This window comes from Oculina patagonica, chromosome 12 (assembly GCF_052425735.1).
Source record: "Oculina patagonica isolate OP01 chromosome 12, crgOcupat, whole genome shotgun sequence".
NCBI lineage: Eukaryota > Metazoa > Cnidaria > Anthozoa > Scleractinia > Oculinidae > Oculina > Oculina patagonica.
The window spans coordinates 21,769,149-21,782,610 of NC_135769.1; the positions used below are offsets into that span (position 1 = coordinate 21,769,149).

General features: G+C 37.6%; 1 protein-coding gene and 1 long non-coding RNA gene across 2 annotated transcripts in view; one reads left to right on the forward strand and one right to left on the reverse strand.

Annotated features, from left to right (window-relative positions):
* Positions 1 to 13,256, reverse strand: part of LOC144633483 (3'-5' exoribonuclease HELZ2-like) — a 40,356-nt gene extending 27,100 nt beyond the window's left edge. Inside the window, 14 exon segments of the mRNA XM_078492340.1 lie at positions 56 to 148; positions 227 to 289; positions 643 to 694; positions 1,674 to 1,757; positions 7,290 to 7,457; positions 7,885 to 7,982; positions 9,056 to 9,092; positions 9,740 to 9,916; positions 10,395 to 10,457; positions 10,953 to 11,092; positions 11,685 to 11,721; positions 11,867 to 12,046; positions 12,425 to 12,461; positions 12,580 to 13,256. Coding sequence (XP_078348466.1) covers positions 56 to 148; positions 227 to 289; positions 643 to 694; positions 1,674 to 1,757; positions 7,290 to 7,457; positions 7,885 to 7,982; positions 9,056 to 9,092; positions 9,740 to 9,916; positions 10,395 to 10,457; positions 10,953 to 11,092; positions 11,685 to 11,721; positions 11,867 to 12,046; positions 12,425 to 12,461; positions 12,580 to 12,773 — 1,423 coding nt within the window. The 5' untranslated portion in view covers positions 12,774 to 13,256.
* On the forward strand, positions 3,281 to 6,614 carry LOC144633710 (uncharacterized). Its single transcript, XR_013567090.1, has 3 exons — positions 3,281 to 3,518; positions 3,976 to 4,055; positions 4,661 to 6,614. It is a non-coding gene; the product is annotated as an uncharacterized LOC144633710 (long non-coding RNA).
* Positions 13,257 to 13,462: the final 206 nt, after the last annotated feature.

The following is a 13,462-nucleotide window of genomic DNA, read 5'->3' on the forward strand; positions in this document are numbered from 1 at the left end:
CAGCACGCAATCAGCATGAATAGGCTAAAAATGAGGGACATTTGCCTGAATTTACCTGAAAAATCATCATTTTTCTGCTGAGCTTTCTTCTTTGCTTTCTTTCTCATTTTCTTCTTTTTGTTTTTCTTCCTTTTCTTTTCTGTATCTGCTTAATATAACCAGAATCAAGTCAGCTCTATAATAACCCTTTTTGTAATAGAGAAGAAATGGGTACTGAAAATAATACCATGATCATTGGCTGCCGCGTCTTCCCCTTGGATGTGTTCTAAGCCGGCCATCTTTTCTTGTACTGTATAAAAGAGAACCATTATGAATTTAAAAGTGCATTGTGTATTACAAATTACAAAGAATCGAATATTTTAAAATTACTAAATTACACCGTGAAAATGGATAAAAAATCATAACAGTACTGGTTCATTTTCACGCTATAATTGAGCAATTTAAATATTCGAGTTCTTTGCAATCTAAAATACACCGACTAGTGGTTTTACTGTCACTTGAAACTGAAGATGTATGGATGCAGAGTCTGCCATCTAAAACATATATTTCAAACTTGAAACTGTGTGCTTCTTTCCCTGAAAGATTACATATTACTCATACTCAAGAAGCCATGAATAAAATAAACATGCGAGCTTTGTTTACCATTTGGTTCACCAGCCACCGCACTCTCTTCTTTCACTTGTGAACATTCCTTCTGTAATTTAGAAGAAGTACACAGTGTTATTGACTATGGGCCGATTCGCACTGGCGGACAAGTTTTGTAACAATTGGTAGATTTCATCATTTATCTGTCAGTTGTTGCAGAGAACAAGTGCGAATACGCTTTTTAAGACACAAAACTTGTCCAGCAATTCATGACAAAAAAGAAGCAGTCGTCTTATGATCGGTCCGCGTTGCACGCGCGATACATTCTGTCAAACGATCGTAAAAACCAGTGCGAACAACTTATCTGGACTGGGACAAATTTTGTCAAAACAAACAAAAATTCAAAGGGGGCGCCGTTGTCCTGCCTCTTGGTAGGACAATTCACGACAATCCGCATTCCCATGCCCCTTGTAATGACAGATAACAATAATACGTTGTTGATTGGCTATTGTGTTTGGCCCAAATTGCACCTAAAAACAACACACACTCAAAAATTGTTGCGGTAGTATGCACCGTGATGTGGCTCTCACTATCATGATTTAGTCGAAAAATCTTTCCGCGATAGGCAAAAAATGTTTATAAGCGAAGTGTTTGTCCAATGTAAGAAAGGGAAAAGAAAAATTTATCTTGAGACGACTCATTATTCCACTGCATGAGAACACGCGTACTTTAAATGCGAATTGTTTTAGAATTTTTTACCGCGTGGCCTCATGATGTTTGCCCAAGACGCCCGCACTGAGAAATGTACAGGGATGCCAGAAGCACGTGCAAAGCTTTTGTACTACAATAATTTCACCTTTTGTTCTCTTCAAGATGTCTCTGACTTGTCGCTACAATTTTGTTTTTGTCAAAAATGTCATGACATTTCTAACTTGTCTGCTAGTGCGAATCGGCTCTATTAGAATTGAAGATTTTGAAAAGGTGGAAACATTTTGTCGAGTGGCAACAAATCGTTTCGTGCACCCTTTAATGAAATGTGTCATTTGTAAGATAGTGAAAACAAGTAGGAAATGAGTGAAATTCCACACCTTCTCTTCCGCATTCAATAAAGCATCATCGTCAGTCTTTTGTTCTTCGGTGTTTTCTATGGGAAAACCAGCTGGCGAATTGATCTGTTAAAAAAAGGTTAACAAAACAAATTTTAAGTGCGGAGGCTTAAGGCTCATGTAGAAGTGAGAAGGGTGAATTTTTCAAGTTTCTTGCTACGAAAGGAATTGTGGAGGAAAGATGACTCATAATTAATTTAAAGGCCCTTAATTCTAGTTTCCGTAGCATTAAAGGGACAAGGTCACGGTATTTCAGGTAATTCTATTTATTTTCGTTAATTAAGAGCTGTAAACTTAAAGTTGGCAGAGCAAAAGTCATTTATTGGTAAAATCACGGCCACATAACAAACAAGGATGATTTTCGAGCATTGTAAATGACACTTTCATCCAAATTGAGATAAACTTGAAAAAAGTCGGGCCGACGTTTTTCAAGTTTACACGAACGCAATCCGTTTTAATATTTTCGAATTTTGCCAATCCATGCCCCTTTTTGGCCGTCTGTGTTTCTTTTGAGTTATTCTACAGCTTTATCAGTTAATTCTATGAACAGTTGATCAGTGCCGCAATTGCCTAAAATTGTGTGACATAGCCCCTTTATGCGACAGTAAGTGGGGTGGAGGGAGGTACTAACTAAGAGAGCAAAGTATATCTTGACCAAAAAGCACAGTACAAAGATCCGACCAGGACTTGACGTCTATCCCCTTTATCCGGAATCCTACGCATTAATTATAAAAACAATATATAATTATAATAAAAACCTTCCCAAAATCCTTTGCAACTGAAAAATCGTTAATGCCAAATAACTTGGTCAGTTTGAAGTCAGCAGGAGTAGTACGTCGTATAGAAATAACTCTTACCATAAACTACTTCTTGTATAAGTCGTAGGTAGATGACGTCATTAGTCACGTGACTTTGCTCAGAAGTTCATTTTTGCTCACTGTGACGAAAATAGTTTATTACTAAAAAAGCAGTCATTGCAGTTTGAAGCACATTAGTGTGAGGCATTTCGGACTGCCCAGGTACCGAACAAAATAACAAAATTAAGGTAGCTATGCACAATTTTCAAAAAATGGGAGTCTGGGTACAAGTGCGTATCTGGCGTTGCATTAAATGCGAGGTAACAAGAAATTACATGTTGGTAGATACTTATATGTGAAGTAGTTTTTAATTAATTCCATTGTTATGACGTCATCGTCCACGTGACCAGAACGGATCACATTTTTAAATTGGCTTGAAAACTTTACTAGAACCTCTCTCTTAGGATCTTTTTGAGCAAAGTTGTAGTTTTTTAAATAGTGTTTTAAAAAATGGCCATTATTACTTTTTCGTGAAAAAGTACGGCAGTAAAAAATACAATTGAAAAGTTTGTTGGCTTCCTACTCAACGACCATTTGCATTTGAAATAAAAGAAAATTTTGCCAAAGGCTTGAGTGTATGCTCTTTATTATAGCGTTATCAGTTTCTTTTCATTCTAGTTGCTTTGGGCGAGGTTGAACGTAATTTCTTTCAGACAAAGGAGTGGCGCTTGGGGAGAGTTTCAGCTGTGCCCCCCCCCCCCCCCCCCCCCTGCTTGCGGATTCCCCGCGGTCCGTATTGCGGGCGCATTTTCAAAATGGCGTCGATCGATCTTGTGGAAAGATTTTGCAATTTTAGTTCTATAGGATAGGTTTGTCAATGTTCTTTCTTCTTGACGCGATCACGAGTCCCGAAACAAAGGGTATTCGATATCCTTTATTTGTATTCCCGATACTGGAGAATAATATGGAATGAGGAGAAACGGTGGAAGCTTTTCGCACAAACATTTCTAACAGAGACTGGTCACTTGAGGTAAGCGTTTCTCATTGTACAATTTCATTTTGAAGACTGGCTTAAGCTTATGTCTTTGGCGTTTATGTGAAGATTTATAAAAGTGCTAAAGATGGAATCGTACTAAAACTTAGCTGGTCTTAGCTCACTGGAATTAAAGCCGAGCTCGACGATAAAAAAAATAGATCTTGTAGATTTTGAGGCGATGTGTCATAGTAATGTCACTCAGTTCGTCGAGGCATGTAATTGTTATTTATATTTGTCATCTGAATGTTAAGCTACTTCAATTTAATAAGAATCGCATCCTTTTATTATTTATACGTGAGGAAATGTTTGTCAAAATATTGACCATGTGGTCATTTCCGGCCGCAAAGAAATAAATGAGACCATTTCTGAAGTTTAAATTTCTATCTTTCTATGATGTGTATTGTATTGCCAGACATAGATTGACGTTTCTTTTGCATTTTGTTGTATACAGGTAATTTGTGGGATTATTAGAATGTCTAATTTGTAAACAGGATTTACAGAATTCAGAACTGAGGACTTTCTGAATTACTGGTGAGTTAAACTATGGATTATAACAAGTTCAGGCAGTTATTGATCTCTTCAGCCAATCTCAGCAATTCCCATCCTCCTCTCTACACACATTCACTACCTTAGACATTTTTAAAAGATCTATTTTTTGACCAGACATTTGCCTACGTTATAAAAAAGCTGTTTGACATTTTTTTAAGGCATGTATTTTCAGTTGTTGGATGGCCTTCAGTAGCATTTTAAACTACAGCTAGCAATGTAAAAAATTCAAATGAAGACTGACATTTTTTTCTGCAAAATTATGATTAATGAAAGGAAGGGAGCAAAGAAAATTGATTTCTTCCCGGCCTGACCCAGGTAGACTGTGCAAGGTGAAACCATTATATGCTTACCCAAAGTCCCATGTGTTTCTCTGGAAAGATCAACAACAAAAAATAAAAATCCATAAATGTCATTTGGCTATCTAGCAAGTGGAAAAAATTATTGAATTCACTAGCCCAACATGAAAGCAGTCAGGTTTTTTTTTACACCGTCACTGAAAAAGGCCATTTAATATACAGTCTGCATGCTGGAAAAATAGCAATTTCATCAAAATAAACAGTTTTTGTTTGTTTTGTTTATATTTACAGGTGACTTGAAGAGTGCAATGACATTCCTCTTAGTCAAAATGAACTCAAAAATACACATTGTGTTAATGTAATAAAATTGTCACATGATTGATATTTCCCACATGTTGCCAGTTTAAACCTGAATATACTTTAGTGACATTTATAGCTATTTATGTAATATGAACATCCCAGAACCCAATAAGGTTACATGTGAATACTGACACTTTATTACATGTAAGTTTTGAAACCATTCTGGGTTCATGACAAAACTATTTTGTTTTGGCATGATTGTAGAATACCCCGGCACTTTTTTTGCATAACTGAAATGACTGCCACCGCAGTCCGCAGTAACCATACAAATATTAAAACTTCATGTGGAACTGATTTTAATGACACCGCAGTCCACGGTCCACGGTCCGACACAAAAAGTTTGGTGTTTAGATTGCCTGCCACCGCTGTCCGTAGTCACGCATTTCCTGTCTGCCACCGTGGTCTGCAGTCCCATAGTGAACACATGGGACAGAATGTTTTGTGTTTAGAGAGGCCTACTTATTCATTTCGGTTAGCCTAATATGCACTTTGGTTAGCCTGTTCATGGTTAGCTATCTATATTTGTAAGGGCAACACTATATATTGTTAACATGTAGAATTGTGGGTACACTATGGACTGTGATTAGGTTGCTTGCGGTTAGCCTTTATATTGTGTTCAGGATATCTACTGTTCTTAAATCCACTACGGGACTGCGGACCGGGTTGGCTGGCGATTATACCATTTACTAGCATTTCTTAGAATCGACTACAGGACTACGGGCCCCGGTGGCAGGCGATTAGCAGACTTTGTATTATTTTCAAATAAAACACTACGGGACTGTGGACCGCGGTGGCAGGCGTACAGTTAATAGAGGATATTACATGGTTGCGCGGAGATATGAAATTTATCTTCGAGTGTTCAAATCGATATCTCACGAGTGAGTGCAGCGAACGAGTAGGATATTGATTTGAACACGAGAAGATAAATTTCATATCTCCAAGCAACCATGTAATATTCTGTTTATTATATAAACCTACTAATTACGATGTTTTTGACGATTTTCCGAAGATTTCCGACCATTTTCCGAAGATTTCCGAAGATTTTCAAAATGTTGTCCGAAGGTCGTACGAATGTTTCCGAACATTTTCCGAACTTTTCCGAAAATTCCCGAAGATATCCGAAGATTGCCGAGGAAGATCCGAGGATGTTTCAACTTAATATCGATTTTCTTTGGCTCATTAAGCATTGAAACAGGGCAAACTTGCCAGAAAATGTTCCGAAATCGATATCTTCACATTTGAAAATAACATGTTATTTTCACGTGTGAAGATATGATTTTTTCGTGCGAAAGATTTCCTGGTATTTCACTGATGTTTATATAATAAAATCCAATTTTGATCAATGAACTGCATGACTGCGGACTGCGTTATGAGTGAAATATAACTTAACAACAAAATTTCACTGTGGACTGTGGACCACGGGACCAGACGAATAATGGCGGGATATTCTACAATTGCTCCTTTGTTTCAATATAAATAATGAAATTACAGAGAAGTTATGAAATTATTATCGCAGACCATAAATTTACTCTAGCACAGGCTAAAGTGTCTTCAATAGTGTAAAGGTCGGGACAAACTACGTGACAAGTCGCAGTGACGGGTCGCGGCGACAAGTCGCTCCGTCTGTACTGCTTACAACTAAGTCGTTGCAACAAGGTGTTTGTTTGGTGCACAAACAGCGAATTTGGAAGAGTGGGAATGCAAACTAGTTTTCCATATTCAATATGGCGAAAATACATGACACGCACTCATTAGTTAATTCATATTTTGTCGCAGCGACTTGTCGCAGCAATTTGTCGCAGACGTGTACACGCGCTGCTGCCATTGCTCATTTTGTCGCTGCGACGTGTCGCACAAATGCAAACCAGTTTGAATTCGTGCGACACATCGCAGCGACAAAATTCTGTTGCAGCGACATAGTTTGTCGCATGTCACACGAGGCGACTTATAAAAGTAAGCTGCAGATTGATACACACTAATCTACTTTTTTAACCTTTTCACATTTTCCTGTTTTCTATGGAATATATAATTATATATTGTTTTTACCGGTTTCACTTGTAATAATAATAATAATAATAATAATAATAATAATAATAATAATAATAAACGAATATTTTTAACAGGATTAACCCATCAGTACTTGAGAGTACTGTTATCTTAGGGGTGCTGTAAGATTTTAAAAATTTAAAAAGGTAAAAAAGTTTAAAAATGTCAAGACTACAGTAATCAAAAACATATAAAAGCTTATGAATAAAAATTACAAATCTCATTAACCTTTAGTTCATCCGCTCTGGGCGATGCTTTCTCACTGGTTGGGCGTAATGATCCGTTAGGAGATTCTAGTTTCTGTAGCATATGAAGCTAAGGAGTATTCCTACTCACAATCTTTGCAATCGAAGCTATTTTCATCTCATGTTCTCCTATGCACCATCAATGTGTCGGTACCTCAGGTTATACGGTGGTGGAGGGAAACTGTGACACGTGCACCATCGCTGAAATCAACCTCTCAGCCCTCAATCTCTAGTGCTACGTGCGAACTATTTTAAGATGAAGTACTTACGAAAGTAGGATCATTTGGACTTACATTTGTAGAGTCATTTGTAGGTGTTATATGAGGAAGATTCACGACGTCAAATTCCCCGTCATTGTCTTCAGAATTCAATGTGGTGTCATCGTTTGCCTTGTTCTCCTCAGGTTCTTCTTTTGATAAACTTGCTTGCGATTCAACCTGTTTGATAAAAGCGTTTAAACTTTACGGGAGATAAAATGTATTTCAGTCCTAGGGACATGACTGAATGAACCAAAATTATGATGGCTGGGACATAAAATTGCAGTTTGTCAATAAAATCGTTGTTTCGCCTATCTCACTTGAGCGCAATTTCGTACTGATTTTTACTCAAATTTGCCGGTAAATTTTCACCGTTATTGTAAAAAAAAACAACAAATCGACAAAATATTTTCGGTGGTCTACACTTTTACAGACCAAAAGACGCCATAAAATGTCCAAAACTTTGCAGTGACTGCCACTCGAAGTTTGAACCGGATTTTTACGACGTAATTTCCATAGTCTACTAGAAGCCCAATTTTTCTATTAGCTAAAAGTTAACGAGGTGCAGCCGAGGCCACTCTAACTTTTAATAAATTATATCAAATACCGTTTCTTCAGGTTGCTTCCGTTCTTTTTCCTTCAAGCGTTGTGTAATTTCACTCATAAGTTTTAAAGCTTCAGGATGACCACGATGTAGCCACAGCACTAAAAAAGAAGGCATTACACGTTCTTAAGAGTTATATGGTTAGTTTCTTTTGCTCAAACGGGCAGGGTATACCGTACTTACGAACTTACAGTCTAAGAAAACAGAGGCTCTCTTCACGTGCTCACTTTCTCCCTCGCTAGAGAATCGTCAGAGATTCCATAGTTCCACGCTCGAAATATGGCGATAGGACCGGCCTGCAAAGCAGACGTCTGCACTGCAGAGATCCGTGCATATTGCGTCCGACTGGCTTTGGCTTGCGCGCAAAAATTCATAACAGAGTAGTTAAGAACCAATCTGTGACAGTACACGAAACTCTGTAGCAGGGGTCATATCGCCATATTTCGGGCATAGTGTCAAGTCTCTAGGTATTTGCTGTCCACCAACCACCATATTTATTTCTACAGACTTGTAGGGCAGCCATTGATCAGTACCATAAGGTTGTTTTCACGTTCAAGGACAACGCAACCCGCAAGCATAAATGAGTGTATTTTTTCGTAACGGCCAGGCCCAAGTACAAGAACAAACGCAAGAAATTGACAGGTTTATATTCGCTTGCTTTTCACGTACTTGCGCTTACATCATACTAAGGGCCCGATTATATGGCGAATTTCAGTCCGGGCTGGAATTTTGTTGCTATTACATGGAGAATTTCAGCCCGGGCTGAACACTTCTAAAATTAGATAATTATCGTTTTTCAGCCCGTTTGCCCGGGCTGAGATTTCCAGCCCGGTTTCATTCCGGGCTGTAATTCGGCCCGGGATGAAGCTTTCTTCATGTAATCGCCTACGTGTTTTTAAGAAGATTTGTTTTGGACGCCAGGCTGAAATTCGCCATGTAATCAGGCCCTAATGCTTGCGTTTTTTCTAGCGCAAGTGTGAACACGCAAACAGGCATGAAGTGGTAAGAAATATCGCTGCCATGCCCCCGCGGCTAGAATTTAACCAAAATGGCCTCCTGTTCGCCATCTTGGATTATCTTGTTGTGCATGTGTTTTGTTTGCATTAACTTTCCACGTGGAACCAGCCGATAAGGTTCTGATGGCTGCAAGATGGGTATTATTTAAAAACCATACCATTTGCACAAATATCCTTTGCTTCATTGCATCTTCCCTGAAATAAAGAAATAACGACAAAAGTTAATTTGCCGGCCATTTCGCTTCAAAGATACACAGAAAAACAAAACAATGTCATTTAACCAGTATGAAAATAACTAATTATATATATATAAAATGGTACTAGGACTGAGTAAAGTCCAATATGGTAATCCCCCCCCCCCCTCAAGAGAAATTGGACGACGTGTACACGGAGTTTAATTACCAATTAATCATAACTATAACAAAATCTACATAGCCTATAAACGATTATCACTTCTAAGGGTTTTCTATCTCCATCAGTAATAATGTAGGTAATAATCACAACTTAATAATATGAATAAATGATGACGAGAATGACAAATTTCGGAACTGTTTCTGAGAGGTGTTAGGAATATCAAGAAGAGGTGTTTATTAACAAAAAAGAAACTTGTGTAGCTGATTAGATTTTGATTGGATGACGATGATTGTCCGTGTCTTGCCTAAGGCTGCAAAGAGATACGACGTCAGAAAAACGTTGTTTAATATGGTTTGATAAAAAATATAGGGAAACAAAACAAATTGAGGATAACTTTGACACCTATTTTTTTTAGCTTTTTCGTTCTTCCAACCTGATGTTTGTTTTGTGTTATGTTGTCTATACAATTTGTTATAGTGTAATTTTACCAGGTTCAGCAGACATTCAGCTTGTTTTAGTAGAACGCCAGGGAGATGCATAAAGTCTAACAACTCCAGTAACTCTGTATAACATTCTAAAGCTAGTTCACGAGTTTCGTAGTCCATGCCCATCTGTTCGGCAAATCGAAGCATAGTTAAAAGTACTGCCTTGACCACAAAATTAGCCTGTGAAGATAGAAAGAAAGAAGACGTCAAAGAAAAGGGAATAGGGAATGAAAAAATAGGAAGCGAGGTGCATCCAAGGCTCACAAGAGAACAGGGAGGATTTATTATACTCCGGCGGTTTAAGGCAATTGTGAGTGTCGGTTTGCAGGTGCATTCTTATTTAGCTGGCAGGAATTATGGCGGTAGTTTGCTGTCTAGGAAGAACAAAATATGGCGGTTTGCGGGATGTACGACCCCCTATAATAGACCCTAAACAAACCACATTAGTCACAACAACAAAGGCCGATACATCTCGATCGAACAACAGTGTCCTTTGTTATCACATAAACTTATTGAGACAATAATAAATGTAGTGGAATAAAAAATATATATTATAATAAAATGTTTGAGTGGCTTGTTATAGTCGAAGTATCGAAGCTATGATTCCCACCTCCCCGAATAACGAATTCTCTGCCGAAAGCTACAAACGATGATTTACCTTTTTAAACGCGTCTCTCAGGTTCTCTTTCAGATCTTTTAAGAATGTCTTGGTTTTATCGCACTGGAAAAAAAGACAGATAAAAAAGGCCATCAATGGTCTTTCTCAAGCTTTTGGGACGACAAAGTCATAAACACGCTCACTCGGCCACGGCTTCGCTTTGTGAACAAATGTTTAACAATTAGAATTGAACCGGGTTGCTAACTTAAGTTTAATAAACAAACAAAAATAATAAAAAACACACAACCGAACGAAAACAAACAAACGAATAACCAGATAATAGGAATACGAGCTCACGTTTGAAAGGAGCACACGCACGACAGACAGGTATCCGACAGAACCCTTCAAATTAGAATAATTTGAAATAGAAAACTGGTTATTTTAGATATCATAACATCGAAAACCGAGTTTGTGTATAAGAACTTGAACTTGGGATGTACATTTTTTCTCTCTGCTAATTTGGGCCTTATATGTTTACCTGATCACGTACTCTATAAATTGTTTATTCAGAGTTACCGGATTGGCTGCTGACAATTACACCAAGTTAAATCTACCCACATTGGGTCTTAAATGCTTGCACCACACAGCTAGCGGAAGAGCTGGAACAAAATCTCCAAGAGACACTACTGCTTTCATCTTAATAAAAATCGATTTTGCTAGCAGGTTCTTATTGTTCATACAATCTGCAAGTTCAATGGCTGACAAGAAAAGAGAAATTATTAGATCTAAGAGAGTCACTCAATGTATTAAGAATAATGATTTTCAACATCCGAAAAGTCCACATTTCTGAGAGTTTATTATGGGACACAGTAAAGTGGTAGAAATTGGTTAAATGGGGCTTTGTTTTATCAACAATCTTTGTGCTATTGATTAAAGAAAATAGTACAAAAGCAAAGGGATACTTCGATAAGTATTTATGTCAGTTTGGCAACCGGTTATGGTTGACTGCAATCCCTAGGCTTTTTTACTCTGAGCCAGTTAAAGAATTCAGCAAACATTATTACCATAGCATAAAAGTAAGAAAACCCGTTACAAAAAGAGAATCTCAGCTTGCCTTTGATTGAAACATAATGAAGCATCGGGCGCTATGACTGGCTGTACGTTAGGGGTCTGACATTAATTTTATAACCTTACATAAGTAGATATTCTTCGTTGGGACCAAAATATAAGCACAATATTTGCTTATGAGGAGATTTTAAAGACGTCCACGTCCAGAAAAGAAGATAAAGTAAATACAGGAAAGGAAAGAGGCAACGATTAAAATATACTTAAACGAAGTTGTATATGTACCTCTTTCACTGTCCTGTATGGCCTCAAGATATTCTCCCTGGAGAATACAACATGTATAAATAGTCAGATATCGTTAGAAAACTTTTGGACGATATTAGCACCAGAATTCTATTCTATTAGCAATTATACATATTTGAGTCATTTGTGATTACCCCTACCAGGACATCATTGAATGAACTTACCATTTTAAAGAAACAAGTAGCTCTCTTGCGAAAAAGCTTTTCGGCAATGACGGAGGTATCCATAAAGGGGAATAACATTGGGCGGTGCATCGCCATTGTATAAATCGCTGCTGCCTCTTCATATTGCTTCGCTTGAAATTTTTCATCACCCTCCTTCTTCAATCCCATTACAAATGGGTCCTGCAAGTGTGGAATTAAAACAAGCATAAATGACTAGATTAATCTGAAGTGAAAGCTACATGGGTGCAACACAAGCTCACAAGGGAATTGGTCGGCAATGTTTTTATGTCCTGCATGCCGAACTAGCCAATTATAACTGTGACAGTGTTGTTACAAACTCATGTTGCCCCAATACCTGCGTGCAGGAGTATAAGATTGAGTAACTCAAGAAGCCATTTTCCATTCAGTACAATACTGAGATATAAAGTTCTTAGTAGAAAAAATCAAATTCGGTTCAGTTCACTCGAGTAGTTTTCAGTTTCACAGTTTCATCTTCTCCTCTCCATTACAAAATAATGTAAATTAAAATTGTTTCTAAGTCGATTGTGAATATCTTACCATAAAGGGCAGCGGAACGAAGTCCTCGGTATCTTCACTGTAATTTAGAGGAAATACCAAAAAATTAAATCGTGCACGTTAGAAAGTTAAATAAAGTAAAAACATAACCTTAGCACTGAAAACTTACACTGCGTTTTGTAAATTATACTACTGACCTCTCTTCCTCATCCAGCCCTAAATGATGACCACCCTGTGCCATTTGTACTTGAAACTGAAAGTTGAGAAAAATAGCTACAGTTTTTGTCCTTTTTAAATAAACAGTGAGCTTAGTACTTCTTAAATCGATCCCTATTGATATTGAGAGACCAAGTATGAAAGTGATGCTGTGAATCAACATTTTCAACAACATTCACTAATTTGAGCCAATTAGAAAGTACGAGTATAATGTAAAACTTTCAAGTATAAACTATCAGAGCCTCTAAGATTTTGAAGCAGATAAGACATCTGTGATCGCTTAGAAGTACAATTACAATCTCTATGTGGAGGATTGCTCCTAAGAAGTTGTGAACTGTTATGGTGCATTCAAAGAAGTGATTCAAAAACCTTCAACGCAGTGAGCGCCTAAACCCCATGCAATTCGAATGCATGGTTGCCTCGGAGGTACATATAGGGCAAATTTACAGTTAAGAGAACTTTATTAGTTCAAAAAACAAGAGTGATAATTTCATGAAATGTGTTAAATTAGTACATGAATAAGCCACTTGCACTCGGTGTATCTCTACACGCCCCCGCACATTACACAAAACTCATTTGTAAGATGACAATTATTCCAAGATTCCAACAGTGCTTTTGCAGAAGCTGTGGCCTGACTTGCTGTAACTGTAGATCACGAGGAATACTTCAGCAATATACTAGCATAGTTCGACATAATTAGCTATTATCTTTGAGTGAAAATCAGTGTTAGCAGAAGTAAAAAAAAAGACAGAGCTAGACAAACTGCGTTCTTCTTGTAGCTGCGTTCTCAGTGTTCTCGCCGGGAATCTTTCTAGCATCTTCGACCACTACTTCTTTGATTTGTTAATAGTTTTGGACTTCATT